This window comes from Conger conger, chromosome 16 (assembly GCF_963514075.1).
Source record: "Conger conger chromosome 16, fConCon1.1, whole genome shotgun sequence".
Lineage (NCBI taxonomy): Eukaryota > Metazoa > Chordata > Actinopteri > Anguilliformes > Congridae > Conger > Conger conger.
This window is the reverse complement of record NC_083775.1, coordinates 22,475,189-22,502,017: the sequence shown is the minus strand read 5'-3', so window position 1 is coordinate 22,502,017 and position 26,829 is coordinate 22,475,189. Positions and strand designations below refer to the sequence as shown.

Sequence of the window (26,829 nt, the reverse complement as noted above, 5' to 3'; positions counted from 1 at the left end):
ATCTTTCTCGACGAAATCTAAATTGCTAGCCCGCGTACGCTCGAGTTCAATACAGTGTGGGGAAAAATAAATTAAATACCATGATAAAAAAAGAAAAAAAAAGAATTCAATTGTCTGTTTGGGATTTGCTCTAACAACAGTCTAAAACGCAGTTCTGCTATCTTCACGAGACAGCTTATTTTGGTGAAAAGACCTTAAAAGAAAAGACCCACAAATTCAGCAATTTGAGTCTGAGAGAGCCAGGAGGGTATTTGTCTTTCTCTCTCAAGCGTGATTGCGGCAGCTGGAATTTAAAGTTGGGAGAAAAATGTAAAGAGGATGCAGGCTGGCTCGGTGAGAAAAGAAAACCCAGGGAAACTGTTGGTTGGCCAGGATAAGTTTTTATCATGGTGGACTGGAGAATTCAATTCTATTTGGGTTCAACAAAGATATTCTATGTCCTGTCCTGTGTGCCAAAATGGCTGTTATTCATAAAATAGATACTGGAATTTCTGTCTGCCTCACAGTGGTGTACGTTATATTCATTTGGGGGAGGGTTACACTACTAGTCACAGTATGTCAGTACTGGTCGGTACATTGAAGGACTTTACATTAATCCTCCTACAAACAGATATTATCGATGCCTGGTCAAAAGCCACCCTTAAAAGACTGCAAGAAACTATCAATCGTAAACATTATATATAACGGACTTCTGCCATTGTTCAGAAAACCATCACAGGCTCTATATAACCAAAATAAAACATTGGGAATAAATAAGAATTCTTTCAGTAATTCTTATAATAAATAAGAATTTATTGAGTAATTCTTACTTATTTTGTCTGTAAATATACTTTCACCAAGGTAGCAACAATTTCACCAATTCCAACCACAGCCAACCTTCAACATTTAACGCTATTCAAAAACACCTGAAAAGTACATTTCAAAACTTGTTCTGCTCTGTCCTTCAATGCAATTCCACCCAATTATTATATAACACCTATAGAGTCGATTATCTAGAGTGTCGTGCATCCATTGATCAAACAAGCTCTCTAATTTCATAACCACTATATCACACATCACACCCATTGTATATCAATTCAACCATAACCTCTATAGTAAATTCAATCATTTACATCATAGCCATATCCCAGAATACATGCATCTCCAGCACGCCTCTAAAGTCCTTGTTGTGCCAATGGCATCCGGTGGAGTGTGCTCTCCATAAGCCAATGAGCCTTTTCCACATGACATGTACTTACAGGATAGCCAGCGGCAGTTATGACTGGTAGCCAGTGGCTGGTCGGGAGGAGCTAATGCAAACTTGTCTTTTGGAGCACTGCCTGACAAACCCACCCCACTCCTGAGACAGACCCCATATTGTGTCACCACTGGGTACTCCCAGGCATGAATAGCTAATGACCCTGTGGCACCGGTGGATACCCCCAGACATGAATAGCTAATCACAGAGCCAAAGCCCCAAGCTGTGGCGATTTTTGGTTACTGGATCCGGCCTGCCTTCACCAACCATTTGGGGGCATCTTCAATATTCCCTGAGGTTCAAATGAACAATAGAAAACAACACCATGGAACCGACAAATGCTGTACGCTGTAGAGATGGCACGGCAGCGATCACACTCGTCATTGGGGGTAATCAAAGCTGGTGTAAAACTCTACTACACATTTTTACAATGTTGCAGTAAGGTCTTGTAAGGTTGTGGTGCATTAAAAAAGTTGTAGCGATATATCACAATGTTCATTTTTCACCAACCCAAAGCATAACTTTGGAGCAACACTGTAAATAATTCCAGATCAATATTTATCCTCGTTTCCCCACAGGAAAATATTTCAAATGCGTGTTGGTGACCTGGCGAAATCAGGAAAACGTAGCATTTTATGAACTTGCTACAACTTTACATAATCTTTTTTTAAATCATTGTGGTCAACTGCAATGTCCCATTGAAGAGTCTGGGACTGGTAGCATCCAGCCTGGCCCTTCTGCAATGTGCTAATATCAATGCAATGGTGAAGGCCAGGACTCAGCTTGGCTATTCCTTCATCCCCCCCACTCACTCAGCATAGTGTATCACCAGCACTGCACTGGAGTGTGGCTATGGGCTGGGAGGTTCAGCTTCAGAGGTACAGGAACTAATGACATCACCGCTGTTTAAGGAATTCATATAGAGCAGGCATGGAAAAGTATCACCTTCCTATGTTCAAAAGAAAACACAATACATGGACACATAATTGAGCTTGGCACTCTCTCACAAACACACACGCTCTCTCTCGCACACATGCACTCTCGTGCACTCTCCCTATCACACTCTCTCCCTCTCTCGCACACACTCTCTCTCTCTCTCTCACACACTCTCTCTCTCTCCCCCTCTCTCTACAGTGCGAGTAATATGTCTTGGAATGTAATTAGGACTGCACCCTCGGTTCTTGATTAATCACAGTGAGGCTCCCAGTCTAAGATGGCTCCGGGCTCCGGGTCTCTATTGCAGAAGGCTGAGCTACTGAAGCCTGCAGAAGTGAGCCAGGCAGTACCAGATAACGAATTACAAAGCAACAAACAAAACGCTTGAGGTCAGCCTGGATATAACAAGCCACAGGAGGAAGGAACTGTCAGACACTTCCCTGGCTGGTGATTGAGTGGGACGCTGCCGATGATGAGAAAAGATAGGGTCAGAGCTGTCTTTGCTGTTTTGTTTGCCTTTTTTTCCCCTTTCCTATATTGTGTTCTTCTTCTGCTGACGAGTCGAGGCGTTTTTTTTTTTTGTTGCGAGGTTTAATCTGCAAAGGCCCTGGAAATAAATTACCTACAGATTTAAAATGCTTCAACCTCAATCTAATTTGAACTGCAAGGTGGAGAAAACATATTAAAGCGAGGAAAATCAATCGTTATTACTTTTTATTCTCACCGCACAGAACATTTTAATGTGAACTTTCCAAACTTCAGCAAGATATACATACACACGCACACAGAAAAGGAGAGAGAAACAGATAAATCTACACACACACACGCACACACACTATACACAGTTAAGAGAAACTTATAGCAAAATGTAAAATTGCCCTGAAATGTCTAGTGGACAATTTTTTGATGCAATCCTCACTTTCCCAGCTATTTTCTGGCAAGTGCCAAATTTCCCCCAACCCTCTTTAGATCTTTGATTGACAGGGAGTTTCCCAGTCTCCTGTGTCATGTGATAAAGAACCTGGGTTATCTGCTCCTGTTCCTCTGGGTCTGATTGGCTCTGCACTGGGGCTCCTGACCAGATAAGAGCCAATCAGAAGGCAGAGCACTGGTCTGAAAGTATCTAATTTAAATATTTACTTACTCGTTGTGATTAGAAACTTAATCCACAGGCGATTAGCCTTGGCGCTGCGAATCACTGAACAGTCTGTCTTTCTGGAGCGATGCTAGGCTAAGACTTCTGTTTGACCTGCTCTATCTCAGCTTCCTTGGGTGAAGTTTGAAGACTATTCACAGTTATACTACAAACTCAATGAGCAGCACTGCTATGGAGATTGGTGAGATGCACAGAGGATTATTAAACATTAAAATATTAAGAAAAAGGAAAAAATACAAATTGCTATGATAAAGGCTGGGTGTTTTTTAATTCTAATTTACATTCGTTAAATTTAATTACTATATCTCATAGACAGCAGTGAGAAATTATTAAAATAACATAGCAACTGTAGCAACGGTAACAAACAAGTTTGAAGTCCAAAAAAAATTGACGGCCAGTTGCCGGCTGTGTGGAACAAGTAAATACACTGACAAGCTGGTGCGTTTACTTGCTTAATTTGGTTCATCATGAAAATAAAAAGCACACTTTTTATTTAACAGAACGTTGTTAGAAATAGAGCATACTCAAACCGCATTACTGAAAGAAAGGAAACACAGTCACCGTGTGTCTGTTTTTATTTCCTTTAAGTTTTTAGTACGACACATTTTACACTGCGAGGTTTGAGTCTTTGATTGAGCGTCTGTGTCACTGCCAATGTTACCGTAAAAGGGTGAAAAAGGGATGGGCATGAACACTGTTGACTGGGGACATCAAACCTCTGATTGCAACAACTGACAAGAACAGCAATCTTGATCCTAGCACTTTCCACAATGTGTATACATTGTCGCACTTTGTGTCTCCCAGCATTTGCCAATATTGTTCAAAACCGTAGACCTGTACAGATAATGCTGTAGGCACCGTTAAGGTTGTCAGTTACCATCATAAACTGCCAAATGATCAGGGAAACCACCAAAAATGAGGGGAGTGCAGACACAGCAAAAAAAAAAAGGAGAAGTCGCAGAACTGCCAAAGCAAAAATCACGGAATCCATCACATCTGTGACTTCCAAGATAAACACCCAGCCTTGGTTTTGATAGTTACTGTATGTTAGATTACCACAAACAACCTTTTTGAAAAAGGAATATGATATCTACAAAGCCTATAAAATAAGATTGTAAAGATCAGTTCTTCAGAGTTTTTAACAATACGTCAAAGTCAAAAAACAGAAGCTACAAAATAAAGAGACACCGCACATCCTCGATCAAAACCCAACTGATACTTCTGTCTGACACAGTTAAACTTTCACTCATTCTTCCAAACAACTTTTATAAGACTTGAGCAAATTTGGAGAGAGACCTACATTAGCCTGACATTTCCTACAAAATGGGAGCAGACAGCTGATGCTGCCTCTCACACTGCTGTCTGGTAGCACTGTGCCGGAGGACACTGCCTGGCACAGGCAGATTTCTGAGCAACGAGGCGGGATTACCTCACCCATACCTGCCGAACCCTCCCTCCCTGAACAACGCTACACCAATTATTCACTGTTCGGTGAGACTCCATAATGCAGATTCAGTCTGGAAAGCAGAGAGCACCACAACGCTGACAACGGGAGTCCGCTCTACCTCTTGGCAGCCATTTCCATGTTTTTTTTTTACACATGGCTTGTTTTAAGGTGAGGAACCTTTTTTTCCATGAAGTCTGGCTAGGTAGCAAAGCGAAGGCAGCAAGATGGCTAACGAAACGACTCAAAAGAAGTGAGCTAATGCATTATATGAAGTAACTCTATAAATATATAAGCTTAACTGCGTAAATGTCAAAGCCCTGTCTCTATTGTTTTCTAAAACAGCATTTTCTTAAATGCATTAATTACAGACAACGTGCATTGCTGTAATTACACAAAACACAAATATTTTAATTTGCTGATACAATGGAATTGTCTTCAATTGACAAAAGTTTCCAAGAAAAGCACTGTATACACGCAAAAACATACTACAGGATTTAAACATAATCCAATCACTATACATTTAACAAAACTTTATTTCATTTCCCTCCCAATATTTTACCATTGCTTTCACAGAAGTTGAGCTCTAAAATAACTATTTGATTGCTTGTGTGGATATATTCAATTTGACTTGAGGGGTTCATTGTACAGATCGTGTGGACAGCACTTTTCTGCGCTTGCTTAAAAGTCATTAGTCACAATGCTTTCCAATACATATCTGTCAAAATGTAATTTTGTACATTACCTTCCATTTCAAATATGCTGCAAATATATCTTAAAATATGCTCAGGCAAGGCACAGAGTCAGTTAGCCTGTCAGTTATGACTATACAGAAAGGATTATTCAAAAGCTCACTGGAACATTCCAAATAGTACTTCTAATACTTCTAAGTTTACACAGTAACGTATCTTATATAACTTGGGTATACATATCCTGACACCAAAAAATAAATAAAACTGAAAAATTGGAAAGGCTCAATAAAACAATATATAAAAAAAGCGACAAGCATTTTTTATTAACAGATGCCACAGCCCTGCACAAGACGTCCCCATAATCTCCTTAGTGCCCCAATGTCACTTAACAGAAGAAGGCTGTTAGTTATCTTAAATGCACGTTTCTAAAACAGCAACATCAACAACAACAACAAAATCAAATGGGAATATTTCTGAAGGAGGGGAAGGAGCAGACAGGGGCTTTCAGGGGAGTGGGGGAAAGGGGAAGGTGTAAAAAAGTGTCTTTACAAATGAATAATGAATTATAATGAAATAAACGTGGGGCGGAGACAGCGGAACCTTCCGGCTCCTGCCCCGTATGTTTATGACATCACTTGGGAGCATGCAGGCCTATGAGAGAAGTGCACTGGATGAGGGAATGAGTGAGACTATCTGTCACGCACAGTATCTCCATGCATGCGCCAAACACCGGCACTCATTTTTATATATATATATATATTACATTTATATATATATAAATATATATACCATATAAGTTTATATATAAACACTGAGGAAAAAAAAGCAATGAATAAATAAATTAAATAAATAAAACATACCTGACTGAGGGGGCTTTAAATAAATAATAGCTGCTTACAGCTCTGAAAAAGAAAGCCCTGACTACTGGGTGCACTAACTGACAAATAAATAATAAATACAATAAAAAGAAAAAGGAAAATAAAAAACAAAAAAACAAGAAAATAAATGTTTGCACCCTCATGGATTTATAAAAATATATATATCGAGAGAGAGAGAGAGAGAGTGTGAGGGTGAACCATTCATTCATTTATTTATTTTATTTCTTTTTACCTGAAGAGGTGTTACAAGAAATTTCGTCTGCTGCAACGAAGAGGATATGATTTCTGCAAGAGAAGATAGAGTTCACAACAGCGCTCGCTGGCCGAGAGGATCTGCTGGGGGAGGGAGGGGGGGGGGGGGGACACGGCGGGAGTGGGGGGGGGGGGGGGGGGGGAAGTGGGCAAATGGACTTCAGCTCACAAGCAGAAAAAGAAACAGGGAATTCCCTGTACAACAGCCCTGACCAAACGCAAGAAAAGAATACCACCAGGTGGGGAAGGTATGGGGGGGAGGGGGGAGGGAGGGGGAGGGGGAGGGCATGCTGGGATCTTATACGGAAAGGTAAAGAAATGATGAAAAAAAAAAGAGCAACAAAATGAATATAATAAATTAAAAAAATAGTGCTGTGCAGAGTACATGGGTCAGCCTATGTTATCTTTCTTACTGGAGGTGGGGGAGGGAGGGGAGGGGGCAGGAGTTGATATAGTTGAAACCACAATGCTAACAGGCATCTCCACAGACACAGTGTGCTCATACAGCAGCTTTCTCATGAATGAGAAATGCAGAAAGCGTGGATACATACAGTAGTACAGTCGTCTGCACACCAAGGGCCACAGGCTTTTCTTGCAATTACAGCTCTGTCAGTAAGCTAGCTCAGACACTGTTTGGCATAGCAACATGGCAGTGACCAGTATCTATGCTTTAGCAGTACAGTACACCTCTGGTCCAATCACACATTTTTAAATAACAAGAACTAGCCTCATTTAATTATTATATTTCGCTGCTTTTTTGTACAAATTTTTAATTTGAATGACTTGCATCAACATGAGGTCTTGCTTTCCTGGCTCATCATATAGCTCACTTGGTAACAACTACAAATGTATTTTCTGTGTGTAGGTACGTTCTAATATATGTAGTTTAACTGAAGTTCTTTGAGTTGAGTTTCCAAAATGTCCACGTATCTGGGCTCAATAGTTTGGCATTGCTGAAATTGTCCGCATCTAAACAGCACAGAGGCAGGGTTAAGGTTATGCGTTTTGCAGTTCCATTTGCAGACCCCAGCTGATTGGACAAGCTGGCAAGCAGATAAAGACACTGTCATTCTGCTGTTAAATTACCTGAGCCCAGCTTACCTTTCCAGCTGAAGTTCAGTGTGCCAGTTTTTCCCTACTGTATCATCTGTGTGTGTGTGTGTGTGTGTGTATATTTCAGTGTTCACTGCCACAACCTCCGCTATCGACCAGGGAGAGTGAAGACAAGCATGCGCTCATGCAATGCCAGCCGTCGCTTCCAATCACACCACGGTTCTCAAGTCACGCTCCCAAAGACATGAGTCAGAGGACGACACTTCATGTGCAGGTGGGCTTGCAGGCCGGTGCAGGGTGAGGCACCGTAATCCCGGCCCAATAAAGCCACCCTTCCTGGGGGACACTACGGCCAATTGCGTGTTGCCCTGCAGGGCTGCCAGCCACTGGCAGAGTCCCGATTTGAAAGTCGAGCGTGGGGCCCGCCCACGCACTCGAGCCGTGCATTACCAGCCGGCAGCCCCAGGCTTTCTGTTCATAGCAGGAGATCAGCGCTTCTCACTCCCTACCTGATGTCACCTCAGACTAAACCTCTTCACATTCTTTCTTTCATTGGCTTTTTGTATCATTAGATGCAAGTGTTAAATTGGTGGTTTCATTCCCCCTGCGCTACTCTGCGAAGTGCTTTGAGGTTGTTAGATGAAGTGTTCCAAAAATACAAGTCTTTTTATAATATAGACTTATTAAAAATTGTTATGTTTGATGTTTAGACTTAGATAAATTTAGTTTTTTTAAGTTGCCAAACCATGATTGGGAAGAAAAAACAACAAACAACCTACAAATAATAATGAAAAAACAATTTTCGTTTTCTTTTTTTATCATATTACATTTTTTTGTAATTATTAATTAATACAAGGATTCATGTAGGGACTGAGCTAAGTAGTTAGTCTACTCCCCCTATATTTTACGACATATTGTAAATGCTAATGAGTGACTATAACCTGCACACAATCAAATATCATTGATTTATTGGCTGTTGGCATTGATCAACATGGATAACCGGGTGAGTGGACTCTTAGGATCTTATTTCACCTGCGATTCACTTTTTCAAATGATAAATATAAGTTAACTAGGTTTCTACGTCTACAGTTTTAAGAGGTTTATAAATAGGTTATAAGTAAGACATTTAAATAGTAGCTTTTTCAAATCAGAGATACCCATTCCCAACAGCAAAAGATTAGGTCATACTGTCATTTCACAAACCCACAGTCAATCATCTCTATTCCGATGAAATTAAAATCAGTCATTAGAGTCAAAATGAAATGAATAGTCTCCTCGACTGAGCTTGGATGGAATCAACTCCTATTCATCTTAAATGCCTTTGTCTTTAACAGCGACACAGCCATAGCCTGCTGGCGCAGAAAGAGTGCTTAGTGCAAGCATGCAGCCCACAGCATAGGCAGCTACAGTATGAGGAAGGGCTCCAGCGGGTGTATGAGATAATGCATGCGTAACAGAGCACATGCTGAACTCCACTGGAACAGGAAGGAAAGTCCCAGAGAGCACGTAACAGCCATACAACGGCACAGCCATCAAAGGACGCAAACTGTGAATATAAATACAAACTGGATTTACAACAAACAGGGTCCAGTACATCTGTACCACACCAACCCTGCCAAGCCATTCCACTCACATTGCTTTCATATCAGCACAGGCTCACAGGCCAACGGACACAGAATACGAAAAACCAGCTGTCTGTTAAACTGCTTTCGTGAACGAAATATAAAGAATTGAACTAAAATAATCACAAAAAAAATTAAAATCTGTTTCGTAGGTCAAAATAAAGAGATTTTTCTCCAAATGAGTGTTTCAGCGACTGCACCCCGAAAAGTCATTTAATTTCTCTGAAATAAATAATTGATCAAATAACCAAACCAGCTAAATTAAAACCTCCATGCAATTACACTGCAATGTAATCCACCAATGCTGACTAATTTCTCACAAATAATTGATACAGTTATTAATAATTCTATTATTCCAGTCTAGGTAAAAAGAAAGAAATGAAAAGATTTATGACTTCAGAATACCAATTTGCTCCTAACTGTCATGAATTAGGTTTTAATGAAACAATAATCTTTCAGCAATTTTTTTTATATTCCAATTAACATCTGTTGAATGCCAAAGTTTTCTCATTTTAGATTCACTTGTGTGCTTTTGACAAGAATGAAGCATTATAAACACGTATGGAACTGTTATTAACATTTATAAAGCATCACACTGCTGATACTCCTCACCGCTACAAAATAAATAACATATCGATCACTAATAAATATTATGCTGGCCAGACAGTGACTGTAACCATGAACCATGAGGTTTTAAATAAAAGATTGGTCAAATTAAGAAGGTGGCCACCAAAAGTGACATCAAATTGCTCTCATAGGGATAAGTTTAAAAGCAAAATAGCATAAATCATATTTAAATGTGATGTTCAAAGCTGCAAAGTATCACTTACACAAACCATGGCTTGTTAGTTACAGGAAAACAAGCAATGACACACTACATAGATGAGCAAAGGGATGCTACAGAGACACCAAACTGGAGTACAGGAAAACCACAGTGAACAACACAGATACTGCCAGGTCCCTACCCTCCCGGTGCATAAAACACACAGGAAGTCCATAAAGTCACACATAAAACAAAATGGCAACACTATCTACAAGTCTTAGAGACTATATGAGCAAAAGCTCAATATCCATCACTGCCTTAGTGGTCAGAATTGAGCTCTATTTGTGTGAGTGACACCCGACCACAACACCATGGTGTAACACAGCTATTTTACAGTGTCAAAAAAAAGAAAAGAGCACACTTTCTCTTTTCCATAAATACACGCAGAGCAAGTCGTACCAGTGCAACTGGCAAGTTTATAAGACTACATAAAAGCACTAATTACAACTATTAGAGCCAGTAAGAGTGCAAATGCCAAAACCTTCCACGATAGCAGCCGAATCAATTACACCGAGCAACATATTAAACTCTCCTATAAACACATCCTCCGTTAAAGCGAGTAGGCAAAGCAGTGCTGTTAAGAACAAATAAGATCATACGTTTATCTATATATAGCCAGGTAGGTCAACTGACAGCTCAATTCTCATTTGCTCAGACGATCAAGGGAATCAAGGTGGTTAGGGGGAACGCGAGGAGCTGAGCAGCCAATCAACTGCGCGGGCGATGATTTACGCCGCTCTATGTTTAAACAAATGTATTTATAGAGCCGTTGCTGAGCCTGCAGAGGGGACCAGGGAAGATATAAATACCTCCACAGTATCTTTGGGGTTGGACCACGTACACCTGTTTGCCAGTGCTGCTGCAGGCCTGCCGAACGCATGCACATTAATACTGATACTCTACATGCAGGTTGACAGCCACTGAAACCCAGGGTCCTGCTTCAGTCATGAGGCATGCAATGGGGGGGGGGGGGGGGGGGGGGGCAGTAGAAAACACAGAGGACACAGACATTTATTTGTATAAAGAACAAAAAAAACTTTTCGGAGGCCTCCTCTACTCACACAACATGCACACTAGGATTATTTACAGGCCTTTGTCTAACATGCATGAAACACAGATGCGTGTGATGAGGCCTGTTGGCTACTATCACTTCAGACTGGGTCATTCACCAGTTAAAAAACGACCAGTGCGGCTGACGTTCTTCTAAAGCAACGAACGAACTCGTATTTTTGTTTTAAAGCTCAACGGCGAAGAGGAGTCCACACCCAGGAAATAAAGAGCCGGTTCTGATGACAACTTTGAGGTGACTGGCCAGTGTAAACCCACCTTTCATTCACAGAGAGCAGCATACAAAATGGACTGTAAATTCCCATCATGCAATGCAACACACTATGCAATTGTGCACAGCAGATGTCCGTGCAACACTATGAAGTGTCACGCTGTGCAAATACAGAATGAATGCAAACTCAACACTCTCCCCACACACACACACACACACACACACACACACACAAGCACTGAATCGCACACCATCAATAGTTATAACGCAACATGAACACACATTTGCAAACTTGTACCTAAGAAAGGTGGAACTGCATATTGAATCTGCCCAGATAGCGGAAAGGCCTTGCAGATGTAGGTCATGGCATTATATTCAGCTTCAGTTCTCGCCCGTTTCACAGAGGGGGGTGGCAACAAGCTTATGAAATTTGCTGCGGCTCCTGTCCCTCTGCTAGATTCTCATTGGCTGCTTGTCTCGTTTCAAAAACAGGATTACAAGCACGCCCAGGAACCTGCATTGTTTCATTCTGACGTAGGTCAGCAAGACCGAAAATGTCAATGCGCTCTTTTTAAACACTTCTGTCCCTTTGGCAGATGCGACGGATAGACTTTGAGCTGTTAATCAAGCGAGTGTTGCCCCTGCTCTCTATACTCTTAATATAATACCAGCCACCCACAGAGGTGAAATTAGCATGCAAACAGAAGTGACTGAAGGTGGAATTCAGTGGGAGGGTTGTGTCAGAGGGCATCAAAGGCACCACCCTCCGCTCCATAATGTAGTTTCTAAAACAGCCATTATGTATGAAGGAACAAGCGCAGGTTGGAACCCCCAGTCTCCCTAGTCCATCTGGAAAGAGGAGAGTATGAAGAACCTTTGGCTAGAGGAAATGGGTAGAGCTTTTTTGCTTGCTTTTTTTTTTGTGGGAGGGGGGGGGGGGGGGGTGTGCTGGTGAGGAGGTGTCACTCACCGAATGTAATGGAGGCATTAACAGTACAAATCGCGGCCGCAAAGTGTATTTCCTCCCTTTGTTCTGTTTAATTGTCTCTCGTTTCTTTATTTATAGAACCGTGGAGTCCATCTCACTTAATTCCCTCCACACACCCCCCCCCACCCCTCCTCATCACCGGGAGTCGCTCCGCAATTTGACCGCTGTGCTGCTTCGCCATTTCGTTTCCGCGGTGACAACTCCATTGATTTAATTTGCCAATTACTGCGCTCGGGGTATCGGCCATGGTCTGGGATTGGAGAAAGGGAATTATGAGGATAAATCAAAGGGCCGCGTCGGTGGCTGGCTCTGGCCGCCACTCGGGGCTGGGCGACCCGTAAGCGGGGGGTGGGGTGAGGGCGGGAGGGGTGTGCGTGTGGGCGAAGGCTTACCTGTCGCTGTAGGCAGCAGCAGCGGTGGCAGCAGGCTGGGCATATCTGTAGGCAGCATAACCGCCCTGCAATACAGAGCACACACAGACACACATGAGCACGCAGCAACGCACGCATGGACAAACTCACATGAATATGCACAAATACGTACTGCACACACGCGCACACAAACAAACTCACACGGATATATACCAATACATACCACATACGCACAGAAACTCACATGAATATACACCAATACACATATGAACACACACACACACCTGCTGATACAAATGCACACACTCATATATGCACAAATATGCACTCATGTACACACACACACTCCCTCACACATATGCACGCACGCACACAAACCCACACACATGCATACGCACACACATGCACATACACACAATGATGCCCAGTTCGGCTAGTCCATTTGCTTTCTGCAACAATATTTCTGGGGTTTTCAACATTTCTCAAAGGCTGTCTGCAGTCCTCTTGACCAAAGAGGAACATATCTTTAAAAAATAAAATATATTTTCAAGTTACAAAAATACAAATGTTTGTACCATGTAGCACTTACAAACTGAGTTCTAAAGGAGCATGTGTCGCATGAATATTTCGAATTATGAACCAACTGAAACACAGTCGTGTTGAAAACCCTCCAAAATATAGTTTCAAAAGCATTTGTTTGAGATGTTAACTCAGCATTAATTATGTAAAGCAGTGGTTTGTTTTTTGTTTTGCAGAACGTTAATTGCATCATATGTAACGGTCACATCAGCTGTTCAATTAAGCAAACAGGACAAACAGAAGCATACAGAGGGCCCCAATCATGTGCAACGATGCATCGACTGTCAAACCGTGAAAAAAAAGTAAAACAAAAACAGAAGCGGTCCGTGTCCAACGGACCGCGGCATTTCATCAGTGCTTGCCAGTGAGATCGCAGCATGCCAAAATCACAGGCAGAACAGGTTCGCCACATAAGTAGCCAAAAACACCGTCTCATTCCAATCAAAGCGTGAAGGCCCCGCCTCCCCCCTTCCCATCATCCTCTGGGGCTGCTGACCAGTTGTTCTACAGCGAGCTCGGTGAAATAGACTTGAGTAAAATAGGATAAAGGATCCTGTGCCTCACTGATAGCTATTGAATGTGTTCATATGTTAAGGAACATATCCAAAGTATCCAAAATTGTAGACAGTGGTGCAATTTCTGGCTTTGTACTCCAGCACATTGAATGAATAAGACATTTAATTTCAGGCTATTTAAAACCAGATCTGGTAATCTAAATGGTTGGCATTTATATAGCGCCTTTATCCAAAGCGCTGTACAATTGATGCTTCTCATTCACCCATTCATACACACACTCACACACCGATGGCGATTGGCTGCCATGCAAGGTGCCGACCAGCACATCAGGAGCATTTGGGGGTTAGGTGTCTTGCTCAAGGACACTTCGACACAGCCCAGGCGGGGGATCGAACCGGCAACCCTCCGACTGTCAGACGACTGCTCTTACTGCCAGAGCCATGTCGCCCTTCGGTGTCTGTGTGGGAATTACATTTTAGGGTTCCAAAAGTAATTGTACATTTGGCTTCTCATCTGTTTCTGATTTGTCAAGTGTATTCAATCACTTCCTTTGTACGTGAATCAGAATTCTTTCAGTATCTAGTTTTGATTCTAGGCCTTTGATTGCTGTTGGAGTCCGTTATTTTTGCCAATGAAAGTCAAGGTAAGCCATAATGAGGCTGAGAAATAAGAAAAAAAACTGTCAGAGACATTGGCCAAACAATAGGCTTACCAAAACAAACTATTTAGAACATCTTGAAGAAGAAAGACAGCATTGGTGTATATTTGGGATCACTGCTTTGCTGCGGGATGAAGCCACATCCAATGAGTAATTGAATACACGTGAATAATCAGAAACAGTCAATTGTACAAGTACTTTTGGTCCCCTAAAATGGAGGGACTATGTATACAGACGTATACTATGTATACTGTAAAAGGGATGTAATTCCTACACAGAACATCCAGTATGGATGTAAATACCCTCAAATTAAAGGCGACAGTCTTTAAACCTCATTATTCACTTTTCATTTTGAATCTAATGTGCATGAGTACAGAGCCAAAAGAACAGAAATTGTACCACTGTCCAAATACTTAAGGACTGCACTGTAAACTAATGTTTGGGAGACAGCACCACAGTAACTGTGGCTGGCTGTTAATCATTTATTTTTTTGTAATAGTGTGCAAAGGCATGCAGCATTTACTTTTGTTAATATCACATTGAACTATGTTTTTGTACGAAAAATGTACTAAATGTTTCAGGGCCCCATGGTGTTAGCTTTCATGTTAAATAAAAACGACTAATAAGGCTGTGGTGCCTCGATATGAAGCTAACCTAAGGGACCATTTTTAGGCCCCAGTGGGGCAGTATTCCACACCAAGGCAATAATGAATTCAGACTCTAACCCATACTGAGGGGTTCAGCCTTACAGCCTTGGCACATATACCATTCACACAAAATTACATTACTGCCATTTAGTAGAAGCTCTTATGCAGAATTACTTACAAAAAGTAACCTTTAACATCCATTTATACAGCTTGGTATTTACTAAAGAAATTAAGGTTAAGTATGTTGATCAAGGGTACAATGGCACTTCCCCAATTATGAATTGAGTCTGCAATCCTCGGGTGACCAACCCAGTTACCCATCCCCTGTGCTACACCGTCGCCCACAATAACAACTCCGCCGTGAGGAAAGGAGTCCCGCGGGCGTGCTGCGTGTGTGTGTATGTACTTATGCATGCACACATGCGTGTGTCTGCGTTCTTCGTGTGCCACTGTCGGTGGGTGGAAACAGCAGATGTCTAAAGAGTTTATTTTAGTGCTGCTGCATTACGTCACAAAGCACAAATCTCCCTGTGATAGTATTGTGTTAGTACGATACCACATCAACCCACGCTTGGTGCCAATCAACCATCTTGTCCATACCTGGGGTAACTGTTTACCATAGACTGGCTCTCGATAAACTACTCTACAATGAAACAAAAATAAGTATTTTTATTATTAAAATTAATAAAGCAGAACCATGTGACTACTTTTTTTTCCCATTCCCCATATTTATACTGTGAGTTGGAATATATTTATGACAGTTTAACGAATATACACTCAGTGAGCAATTTATTAGGTAGACCTGTACACCAGCTTATTAATGCTAATATTTAATCAGCCAATCATGTAGCAGCAACTAAATGCATAAAAGAATGCAGACGTGGTCAAGAGGTTCAGCTGTTGTTCAGACCACATGTGAAAATGGGGAAGAAATGTGAACTAAGTGACTTGAATGATTGCTGGTGCCAGACAGGGTGGTTTGAGTATCTCAGAAACTGCTGATCTCCTGATTTTCGCACACAAGGGTTTGCAGAGAATGGTGCGAAAAACAAAAAATATCCAGTGAGCAGCAGTTCTGTGGGCAAAAATGCCTTGTTAATGAGAGAGGTCATAGAAAAGGGCCAGACTGGCTGAAGCTCACAGGAAGGTGACGTTAATGAAAATAACCACTCATTACAATAGAGGTATGCAGAATAGCATCTCTGAACACACAACGCGTCAAAACTCTAAGTGGGTAGACTACAGCAGCAGAAGACCAATAAGTCAAAAAAATAAGTCTAATATACACCTAATAAGGTGATCACTGAGTGTAAACTGCATGAAATCCTGGATAGTGGGTTCAGAAGGTAAGCATACACACAAAATAACATTATCTAGGGTGCTTGATGTTCGATTTTATCAATATTTTTCATGTCTAAAAAACTATAAAAACTAAATCACTATGTCCAAAATTGACTTATCTCTGCATTTTATACTATGTCATAAAAACAAACTTGTAATCATTTATATTACAGATATAATCGTAAATTCACAGTCATATTTCACGTTTCAATCTTTAACTTTATGAAACCCTATTTTGCGTTGATATAGTACACTGTTGATTATATGGTTTTTACAAATTGCTCTTTAATTGCCCATCTGGGGACTAGTTTATCCAAATCAGCACTTTACGCTCCACACCTCCTGCTTGACTTTCATGTGGCAGCTTTTTAACTGAAAGCACATTTATTTTCACCACGAAATACGACAGGGAAACACCGGCACTTTCTCCCAAATCGACCGTACCGCTGCATAACAGTTTGAGCTGGTTTTAAGATTTTACTGGTCATCGACTGAAAGTAAAAGGCTTGTGTGTGCCCATGCTGGTGTTCCCTCCACATTATGGTTCACACAGAGCTATTTATACACTTAGGTATAGTCAGTGCCATGGAAACATAGTGACGGTGAGGCTGTCTGTTATTGATAAACCCTGGCCATGGCATTAAAACAGCCCCAGGGTATATACTTCTATGTAAATAATGTTTTTCAGGGTCTGAAAAATATCAGCCCTTGCTTTCATTCACGGTCTCTGCTGTATGGTCAGAAGCTGCCGGGTCCTTGAAACGAGTCTCCCCATTGGACAGCATCTGCAGCTCTCTGAGGCAAGTCAAATCCAGGGAAAGTATTTGGTTGTGCACACAGATTCCATCCTTTAACCAGTAGAGTGAGGACAAGACACACTTGGTCTGTTCAAACATTTTCCCTGGATTTATTACTGTGTTATCTGAGAGAGATGTACAGTACTGGGATTAGGTACCCCACATTTCTTTCATAGGAATTTGGATCTTAGATGTTTATTTATTTATTTTTTTTCTGCATTAGGGTGTCAGTAGAAAAGAGCAAAAAATGAAATGTTACACAGAAACGTATGCATTTTGTTACTTAAGTCACATGTTAAGTAATAGACCACTTTTCTAATAAAAACTTGAGGCTGCCTGGGATTACCTAGAGAGCCAGAAGCAAGAGAGAAAGCCAAAGTCTGCAGAAGAACTGTGGCAAGTTCTCAAAAAATTTTGGAAAACCTACCAGCGGTACTGCTGGATAAAATTGCTGGATAATGTACCTACTGTCAGATAACTGATGCAGTTTGAAAGACAAATGGTGGCCACAACAAATATTGCATTGATTTCGTTTTTAACGGTTCACTGCTCTTTACAGTACATTAAAAAAAACTTCATTTCATTATTTATTTTTACATACTGTTTGCACAGTACTGTATACTCTAGGTACACAAATTCTTCTTCTTCTTCTTCTTCTTATTATTATTACTATCCTCCTGTCAATCATCCTTGTCCCCCAATAAGGGACATTAGGTCTTCATTTCAAGAGCCATATATTCTACCATGCTGAAACCTACACTACAAGGGACATTTAACAAAAACAAATGGATAATTCCGGAAACAGAATACACGGCAACATGTTTTTGTCATCCAAGACTAGTATTATGTAAACAAAAACAAAAAAAGAAGGAATTATGAAACGTTATATTAGGAATCATAAGGTTTCAGGAGGTTATGTTAAACGTGAGTAAAAACACTCAAGGGGCATGAGAGGGTTGGGTGGGAGGGTTCAAGGTATGTGTTCGAGATCAGCATGCAGATCAGTTCATACTTACATAAATATCTGTCCCATAAAATCCATCCTGGTATACAACACTGTAAAGATGCAAACATATACACACACACAAAAACAAAACAAAACAAAAAACATTCATATTAGTCCATGTCCCACATGCAAGCACTACCAGTTACCACATACTTTTCTTGCAAGATTAGTTCCACCAGAAATATCAGAAAAGAAATGAATAAAATAGAACCCAGGAATTGAGAAACGGGAAGACATGACGGGCACTCCTCAAATCCGAGGGAGAAGGAGGCTGGGGATTTGTCAGAGCTGAGAGGGGGCGGGGTCTTCTGAGAATGACGACTGGGGGGATTCGCTAAAAGACATATCTCTGTATCTCTGTGTGTGGCAAGCCACGTCCCAACTTATCAGTGTTTCCCTGTAGTCAGGGCAGCCTTTAAAATATAGATACCGATATGGCTACAGACCCAGGAGTGCTCAATGGATCAGAACAGAACTGTTCATTCAGGCACCATTTGGACTATTTATCTCTCTGTTTTTCTATTAACTCTTTAAGGTTCTTCACTGAACATTATAATGCTGATGTAAAAACACTACAGGTTATTAAAGCAGTTCTAGAACACAGACTTAAAATGTTGAAAAAACCTACTTAAAGGCAGGCTATCATGCCATTCGCTGTCCTGCATGTTATGGAAATAACTACAGGAATGCTGTGGCATGTCCTCAACAACAACAAATCTGAAATTATCTGCGTTACTAAAATATTCATACGTTCACATACCATCTTCCATGTTTAAGCTTCATCTCAAAATTTCACCTCTGCGTATTAAATCTTACTTTGTATTTAAATAATGGATCTCTTTTTTGTTAGTTGTTTATGTCCGTCACACATAAGATATGATTTTACTTTGATATTTGGTCCCTACATGTATTTAACAGCCCATCGGAGGACAATATATACAGTCATGTTTCAAACTAGCCTATAAACTCAACACAGTGCACCTGAAGACTGGTTAGTGTCAATATTTCACATGGATCCCTCCCGATACAATAAATGGAACCTTTACAGGTGCAGTATAAACTGCTTACTCTGTACTTATTGATATTATCATTGGTACTTCTTGCTTAGCAGCAGCTTTTATCCCGGGCTGCCAAGCAGCAAGCCCCCGTACAGTCCTGCAGAAAAGTAAAGCCCTCCAAACTGCAGAAGCCTATTGCCATTCACTTCACTAATCTGCTCAAAGATTTCCCTCTGGTGCTAGATTAAAGGTCCCAAACGTCATTTGTCCCCTCTTCAATCAGCATGCGCTGCGACAGGCATATTAGGGACTTGCACAGGAGGATGTAACCCATAATGGCTTTGACATGTTACGCAAAGGGTTTCCATGGCTGCCTGTCTGCCGCTCTTAATACTGTTGTCTTTTGAACTATATTTCCTCTATCCGCGTAGTATTCTTTGTAACAAGCCTTGACCTGAAGTTCAGCCTAATTATTTTTAGATTCCAGTGTATGGACAATATTCCCATCTGAAAAAATCAGTCTCTTATATAAATATGTCCTTGCTTGAAATAATGCTTAATGGTTCAAATGTGGGTTCCCTGCTGGTCAAATTACCACTTCATCCAGTGAATTGTAAGGTTTCAAGGGGGTTCAACTGAAAATAACCTACAAGTACGCCTCTATTTACCAAAAATTTAAAGAGGGTAATTTAACAAGAATAAAAAAAAGAAAGAAAATGAGCTCCAGCCAGCCTCCTTAAGTGCCAGATACTTACAAGTCATTAACATGAAAAAACCCCCCAAACAATTACAGCAATCCTGGGGATCGTTCATGGCTTTTCCATGTCCTATAGCATTCCCCGTCAGACGGGGGAGCGAAGCTTCATCACGACGTGTGACTTTAAAGATGCTGAGAGCCACCAAACCATGACAGTACAAATGACAGTCATTTCTCATCCCATTTTGTTTTGCGCAGGGAGTGGGAGGGCGCACTTTTCTCTGGAGGCGCTCTGATTGGTGGCATGCTGTGTTGGGGTTTCGGCTGGCATGCAGCACGCACTGCAGAGAGAAGCCCCGGGTTCCTGGGCCTGAGGGTGTGGCTGTGGCTGTGTCTGAGGTTGTGGCTGTGGCTGGAGGGGAGCAGGCGGGGGACACTGCGGCGGTTTTTCGCGCTCACCCGCCGTACGCCGGGATGGGGGGCGGCGGGGCCGCTGCGCGGAACGTGTTGTAGACGGTGCGCCCCCGGCCTCGTAGATGCGCCCCTCTGTATGCGGCTGCAGCGGTCGCCGTCGGATACGGAAAGCCTGGAACTGTCCAGAACAAATGCAGGGGGAGAGAGAGGGAGAGAGGGAGAGGGAGAGAGGGAGAGAGGGAGAGAGGGAGAGAGAGAGGGGGAGAGAGAGAGGGAGAGAGGGGGAGAGAGAGAGGGAGAGAGACCGTTACCAGTTTTTATTCACACTAAATTTGATTCACTCACCCTGTCAAAAGGTGCAGGGTAATAGCAGCTCAGTAGCTATATTCATTTCTTATGAATACTTTTACTTTTTTTCTTGTTGCTTCTACCAGCACAGTCAAAGAGTAAAACGATGTTTGAACCAACAAAGCGCCTGATAACTACTGTATAAAGGTATAGTATATGGCATTAAACTGATCTTTAGACATACACTCAAATACAGTTTTGCACAGCAAGGAAATGTGGCCTTGGTTTATTGTATCAAAGAAAAAAAACTGGTTCCCATGCTCACGACAAAAGCTAAAGATCCCTTTGAAAGATTTTGTATTCCATAGTTGACACTTGCATATAAGTAATGCATTTATTTATATGCAAAATGATATGCCTTCAGGACTTTATACGCTTAACTCGGCCACCAGTTGTTCAGTAAATCAATATTGATAGCACTTCAACGTTCCATAAATCCGTCACAAAGCAAAACTAATCATAACACATGAGTCAAGGCAAGAAATATCCCATTTTGAGTGAGTTAACCTCAGCAGGGTGCTGACCACCTGTATGCTAATGACACTTGAGACAACTTAATCAGAGAGCAATTTGAGGGAAGGCTGGCATTTTATACTTCAATTATGCATGAGACATGTATTTATCGGCATTTAAACGTGAAATAAGAACTGAGACGTGGAATAGTGCCTGTGCAACAGCTTGGGTAAGAGGCTTGGGGGGGGTCAGAGGTCAACACAGTAATTAATTTGTGTCATTAGTCACACCAGTACCGCCGCTCCTGCAGTTCAGAACTTCAGAACTCAGCATCTCTTCCGACTACTTGAAGCTTCTGATCTCCGCAGGCCAGACATGGGTCAAATACATATTTGAAATACACCTAAATTAAAAAATCCTCCCGTGCATTCCTGAGATTGTATACAGAACACATTTTACTGATATGTTATAGGATAATGTGGGAAATAATTCTGATACAGTGGTGTCGACAGGGCGTCGAAACAAGTATTTGAACCTGCTTCTAATACAGGAGCTATCTTATTGAATGTCTGCAAGCAGACGCTTTGGACGTATAACCTTGCTAATGACCAGACTTTACCCATGTTTTATAACAGAAAAATATGAGACTGCTTTATGAAAGAGTTGACCTGAGTTTTGCATATATCTGAAAATGCCTTGCGCAACACATTTGCATGTGTGCAAACTTGTGTCTCGATGTGTCAAAATGGGAAATATGACTAAATTAATTAAATAATTGTGAGGACCACGGTATTGCGCATTAATATTATATTTCCAGGATAAACAAGTTATGTTTGTAATTTAAAAAGGGACGGCACCATGGCATAGCAAATTGCTCTACCCTGAATGAAATATGGGAAATGACAGTGGGGAGGAACGTGCGGGTATAAACGCGCAGCGTTAAAGGAGAAAAGTTTCAGCGCTGTAGGAGAGATTTAAGCAGAGCAGATGCTGAATCCAACTGGAGGCATACCATCAGAGCCGTTAAAGTATACAACTGCTTTACGGCGTAATTATTTTTCTCATTTGTTTGGTGATTGCGCCTTCACGCTTTCCAGAGCGATGGCTCGCACGTCTCATCAAGAGGTGCTCAATCAATGGCGGAAGATTAAAGACCACCCCTTCCCTCCCCTGACCTCACGTGCCCCCCCTGTAAATCTCAAATACGTCCACTTTGTGAAGCATTTAAGATATTAATTTCATACGGTGCGCCGGTAATCGAAGGCGTTTAATTAGTTTTGGTAAGTGGATCTAAATTAAACCTGCTCGTCCCACTTTAAACGCTACCACTTCAAAATAAAATGATTTACATTCGGGGTTTGCAATTTGAAAAGGAATTGAAAATAATCTGACACGCCATCCACAGAGGGTTTGAGTTAAATAAAGGAGAAGAGCAGGATACACCAGCTACTCTGGAAACCTACATTGCATTCCATTGAGTCTCATGCACTAATATTGTAATAAACATAAACATTGGTTTGAAGGATCATCAGGGAATAAATAATTGTAAAAAATATATATATTTTATCCAAAACTCTGTACGATTGATACTTCTAATTCACCCATTCATACACACACTCACACACAAATGGCGATTGGCTGCCATGCAAGGCACCAACCAGCTCACCAGGAGCATTTGGGGGTTAGTCTTGCTCAGGGACACTTCCACAAACCCAGGGCGGGTTTGAAAACTTTCTAAAAGGTAACCAAGTGTCCGTACGCACGTCCTGCAATAACGGTAAGGCTCCTGCAACTGGCCAAAATTAGATCTGCTGACTGTTTCTGAAGGCCCTTTGTTCTTTTTCATTGTTTCTGAATAATCCTAGTAAATGATTGGGTTATACGTTTATTGCCCACGGGAAGGTAGATAATGTAGGCTTTTTGTTGTGAGGAAGCCTTTTAAAATCACATTCCCACCCACATATGGGTGGGGGTGGGGGAGGGGGTGGACTTTGATATTTCAGTGCGTCTCTTTGTTCAGGGGTTAAAAACATTCCACAAGATGTCTGCCACACATTCCGCGTTTGCCGTTTTGTCCTCAGAAGATGAATCATCCCCGCGCTTTATCACACGCCGAACACACTCCTTTCCCCCCCGAAACGGCCCGGGCGAAAGGCGCGTAATTAATGTTCATGTTTAATCATCTCTCGGCACGTGCCGCGCTCGTTTCTCATTGGCCGCCCCCGTGATGCAATCTGCGCCTTTGACACACGGCGACGGCCGGCGGACCCGCAGAACGCAGTTCCGTCCGATAATACGCTATACGTCCCCCCCGCCCCGCCCGAAACACGGCCAATACGCCGCCTTTCCGGCGCGAAGGAAAAACGCTTGGCTAAAATGATTACGATGAACTGCGTTTAAAAGCCGTCGCCCTGCCCCCTCTCGGCCCGCCTCTTAATGCGCTACCGGCCCTTTATTTATTTATTTGAGCCGCCGCGGACGAGGCCCGGCCGCTGCGGGCGGCGGGTTCAGAGCTCTGTGATTAATTACTGCCCCGCACGGTGACAGGAGTGAGGGGAGCGTGACATGGCCGCTGATTAATCGAGCGCTTCGTACGGGGGGGGGGGGGGGGGGGGGGCTGTACCTGCTTGCAGATGCGAAAGTGCGGTAAGTGACTTCCGCTAAATCAGCTGATTGCTCGGAAAGTCAAAAGCGCTCAGCGTTTAAAAAGTCCGGCAGTCCTTCAGGAGTTCGAAGCCCGCGTTTGGCTGGGTGCTTTTTATTGCTGAAAAACACTCCACAATTAAAATAGTCACGTTAAAAAGTGCAGTGTGTGTAGTAATTTGCTCTATCTTTGCCACAGACGGTCACTTCTGTACTACCTAATAAAATGAGACCACCTTCCCACCAGTTTTGGGTAATGTAAACAATCAGAATGAAATGAGACCGCGTGCCATTTCATTACATTCTAATCACAAGTTTGCCTGTGCAAGTGAGAGCATGTTAACCTGTACACGTATGCGTTTCCTTGCAGGTCATTCAGGCAACACAATAGAAAAGAGCATTATACATTGAGCAGTCATTGAAGCCTCTATGGATGACCTGGATAAAACCCTTAACATATAGGAAACAAAATGGCCTCTATCAAAAACCCAGTCTGACTGGACTAAATAAGAGCCAGTATACAGGAACAAAGTGCAGAAAAATAAGTAAGTAAGAAAGATTTGTTTCTCCTGAAATGCCTTGTTTTTCAAACACAGTCTCCTACCACTTAGGGGGAAAATTAGGCACTGTGTTTAAAGGATTTTAACATTCAAACCCACCCTGGGATTTCGTGGGGAAATAAACGCCTCTCTCACTTTCAGTAGCGTCGTGTCTGTGTATTACTGTTGGCTGGCCCGAGCCAGGGCATCGGCCCCAAGGTTAGGCTAGTTTATCGTTTTAATTTCAGAGCGAAAAATGCTTAGAGTCTCAACGGAGGATCAATGTCCGCCTTGTGGATGTTCCTCGGAAAGTAATATCTTGAGAACTAAAAAGGAAGCAATGTTTTCGGGGGTCCCAAAAGCTCATAAGAGCTGGTCTCTTAAGAAGATTATACTGCAACCTAAGAGAGGAGGCGTACCCGCATAGGAAATGGAGAGTATTATGATAGTAGTGGCACAGATTAATCCAAGTTTTACTCTTTTTTTTATTCTTATGCAGACAAAATAGTTTTGCGTTAGAAAAAGTGAACATTTAGTGAACTTTTTTTCCACTAGAACAGAAAGAGCAGCAGCAATAGCTCAACGATGCCTGTTTAACAGCAGAATGGACGCCATTTTGTATTGGCCATGGGGTGCTTTTAAACTTTTACATTTTAAACACTGTAATTAATCTGCGTAATTACATTGCTAAAGTGCTATGATTAAATGCAATAATTCCTGTTGGTTTTTTATTAAAATGTTTAATAATTTGCAGGCTATTTGTATCTGTATTTAACTCCATTTCATCCAAATGTTGAAGCATCGCCAGCACTTCATGAGCATTCATTCACTTTTGCGCCCAGGGAAATAGATGAATGCAAATTAAATTTATACCGTTTCCGTACAGTTGACTCCACCTGCAATATAATGGCTCTGATTATTGAGTCAGCATGAATTATCACATTCAATTACCACATTATCACTCTTTTATGATCATTTTGTAATTAGCATGGTATTGCAATTCCAATATTACACTTCCATGGGAAATTCGCACAAACACATCTGTACATTCACCAGAAAATTTGTATTATGGCATGTGGATGAGTCAGACCTTCATTTCATCGAAAGGAATTTCCATCCTAACTGATCCAGATATGTAAGAGACAGTTCATTAATAAACAATATTAAATAATTAAAACAACCTTCCACATGCAGCTTTTCTCTTTTTACGGAAGATAGCTGCCAAACAATGCCTACTCCATACCTTGACGCCTGAATTCAACCAACATTTATCCCAACTCACAACTCAAAGCAAGTGTTAGTAATTAAAAGCAAGTGTTAGTAACTAAAAGCAAGTGTTAGTAATTAAAAGCAAGTGTTAGTAACTAAAAGCAAGCGTTACTAATTAAAAGCAAGTGTTAGTAACTAAAAGCAAGTGTTGGCTTGCATATAAAGAAAGTGTGACAGTGAAGTTATCTTCAGCATTCTCAAAAATCCACTCGGCAAATTGCAGAAAAAGGTTTACAGAGTTAATACCGAATGTTCCTGTGACTGAATTGACATTCTGAGCACAGTTTGCAGGTTTTAAAATGTCTGCGCGTAGCTTTTCCAGGGTGGACGTGCGGAGAAGCGCTGCCCTCTGACCCGCGTTACGGCTAATCCTGAGACGCAGAGGGGTCAGAGCGGGCACTAATTACAGGGCACGGCCCCGCGGGGAGGCGGAGATGAACTCCTGCCAAGCGGGAGAACTGCAGAACGGAAGGAGACTGAGCTCACGGCCCCAATAAGTCCACTTTTGATGATGTCATCATAGCTGCTCTGTGTTAATGTCCATGGCCCTGTTTCACGAAGCAGGATTAGCTGGTTAGCTGGATAAGTGCACCAAGTAAAACCTGGAACCCTCATACAACTAGAACATGGACTGAAGTAAAAAGGGTTCCTGCTCCAGATTACATAGTGCAGTTATCCAGCTCGCTGTGTCCAATGGGTTGAAAAGTTTGTCGATACACTCCCCTCCCACTCAGGGCAAACATGAAGCTTGAGGCCACATCTAATGAAAATTATTACAAATAGAATACTTCCAATAGAAACTGTACTTATAAAATTAAATCCATATACGTATGGTTTCTATATGTAAGCTACATAGACGGCTTTTTTCTTCACAATTTTGAATGCCCAGTTCTATTTACTGCTATCCATTGGGGAGAACGCCAAAAAGCACATGCTCTCCTACAACACACTCCATGTCAAGCTGCTGCTTGTTTTCATCCACGAGTCGAGCTCGTATGGACGTGGGCTGGAGGACGGCTCTTCATTAGCAGCTTGTGGGAGGCCAGTTGGCGATTGGGGACGCTACGGAGCAAAGAGACACAGTCATCCTGGCTCGTCGAGTCCCTCCCTTCCAGGGTTCCATCGCGGCCAATTACGCATCGCCTCGAGGGGCTGCCAACCGCTGCCAGCCGGCACCGGCGCAGCCTTGACTC

The 26,829-nt window shown here is 41.9% G+C and overlaps 1 protein-coding gene across 7 annotated transcripts in view; it reads right to left on the bottom strand.

The window, feature by feature from the left end:
* rbfox1 (RNA binding fox-1 homolog 1) overlaps positions 1–26,829 on the bottom strand; it is a 417,007-nt gene that overhangs the window by 6,044 nt on the left and 384,134 nt on the right. For 6 of the 7 annotated variants that reach the window (XM_061223559.1, XM_061223564.1, XM_061223565.1 and 3 more), the window contains 3 exons: positions 20,430–20,562; positions 18,286–18,325; positions 12,753–12,817 (listed from right to left, as the gene is read on the bottom strand). In XM_061223559.1, the coding sequence (XP_061079543.1) occupies positions 12,753–12,817; positions 18,286–18,325; positions 20,430–20,562 (238 nt within the window). Of the gene's footprint in view, positions 1–6,575; positions 6,629–12,752; positions 12,818–18,285; positions 18,326–20,429; positions 20,563–26,829 lie in introns of all 7 variants that reach the window. The other variant, XM_061223562.1, reaches the window with a different exon arrangement.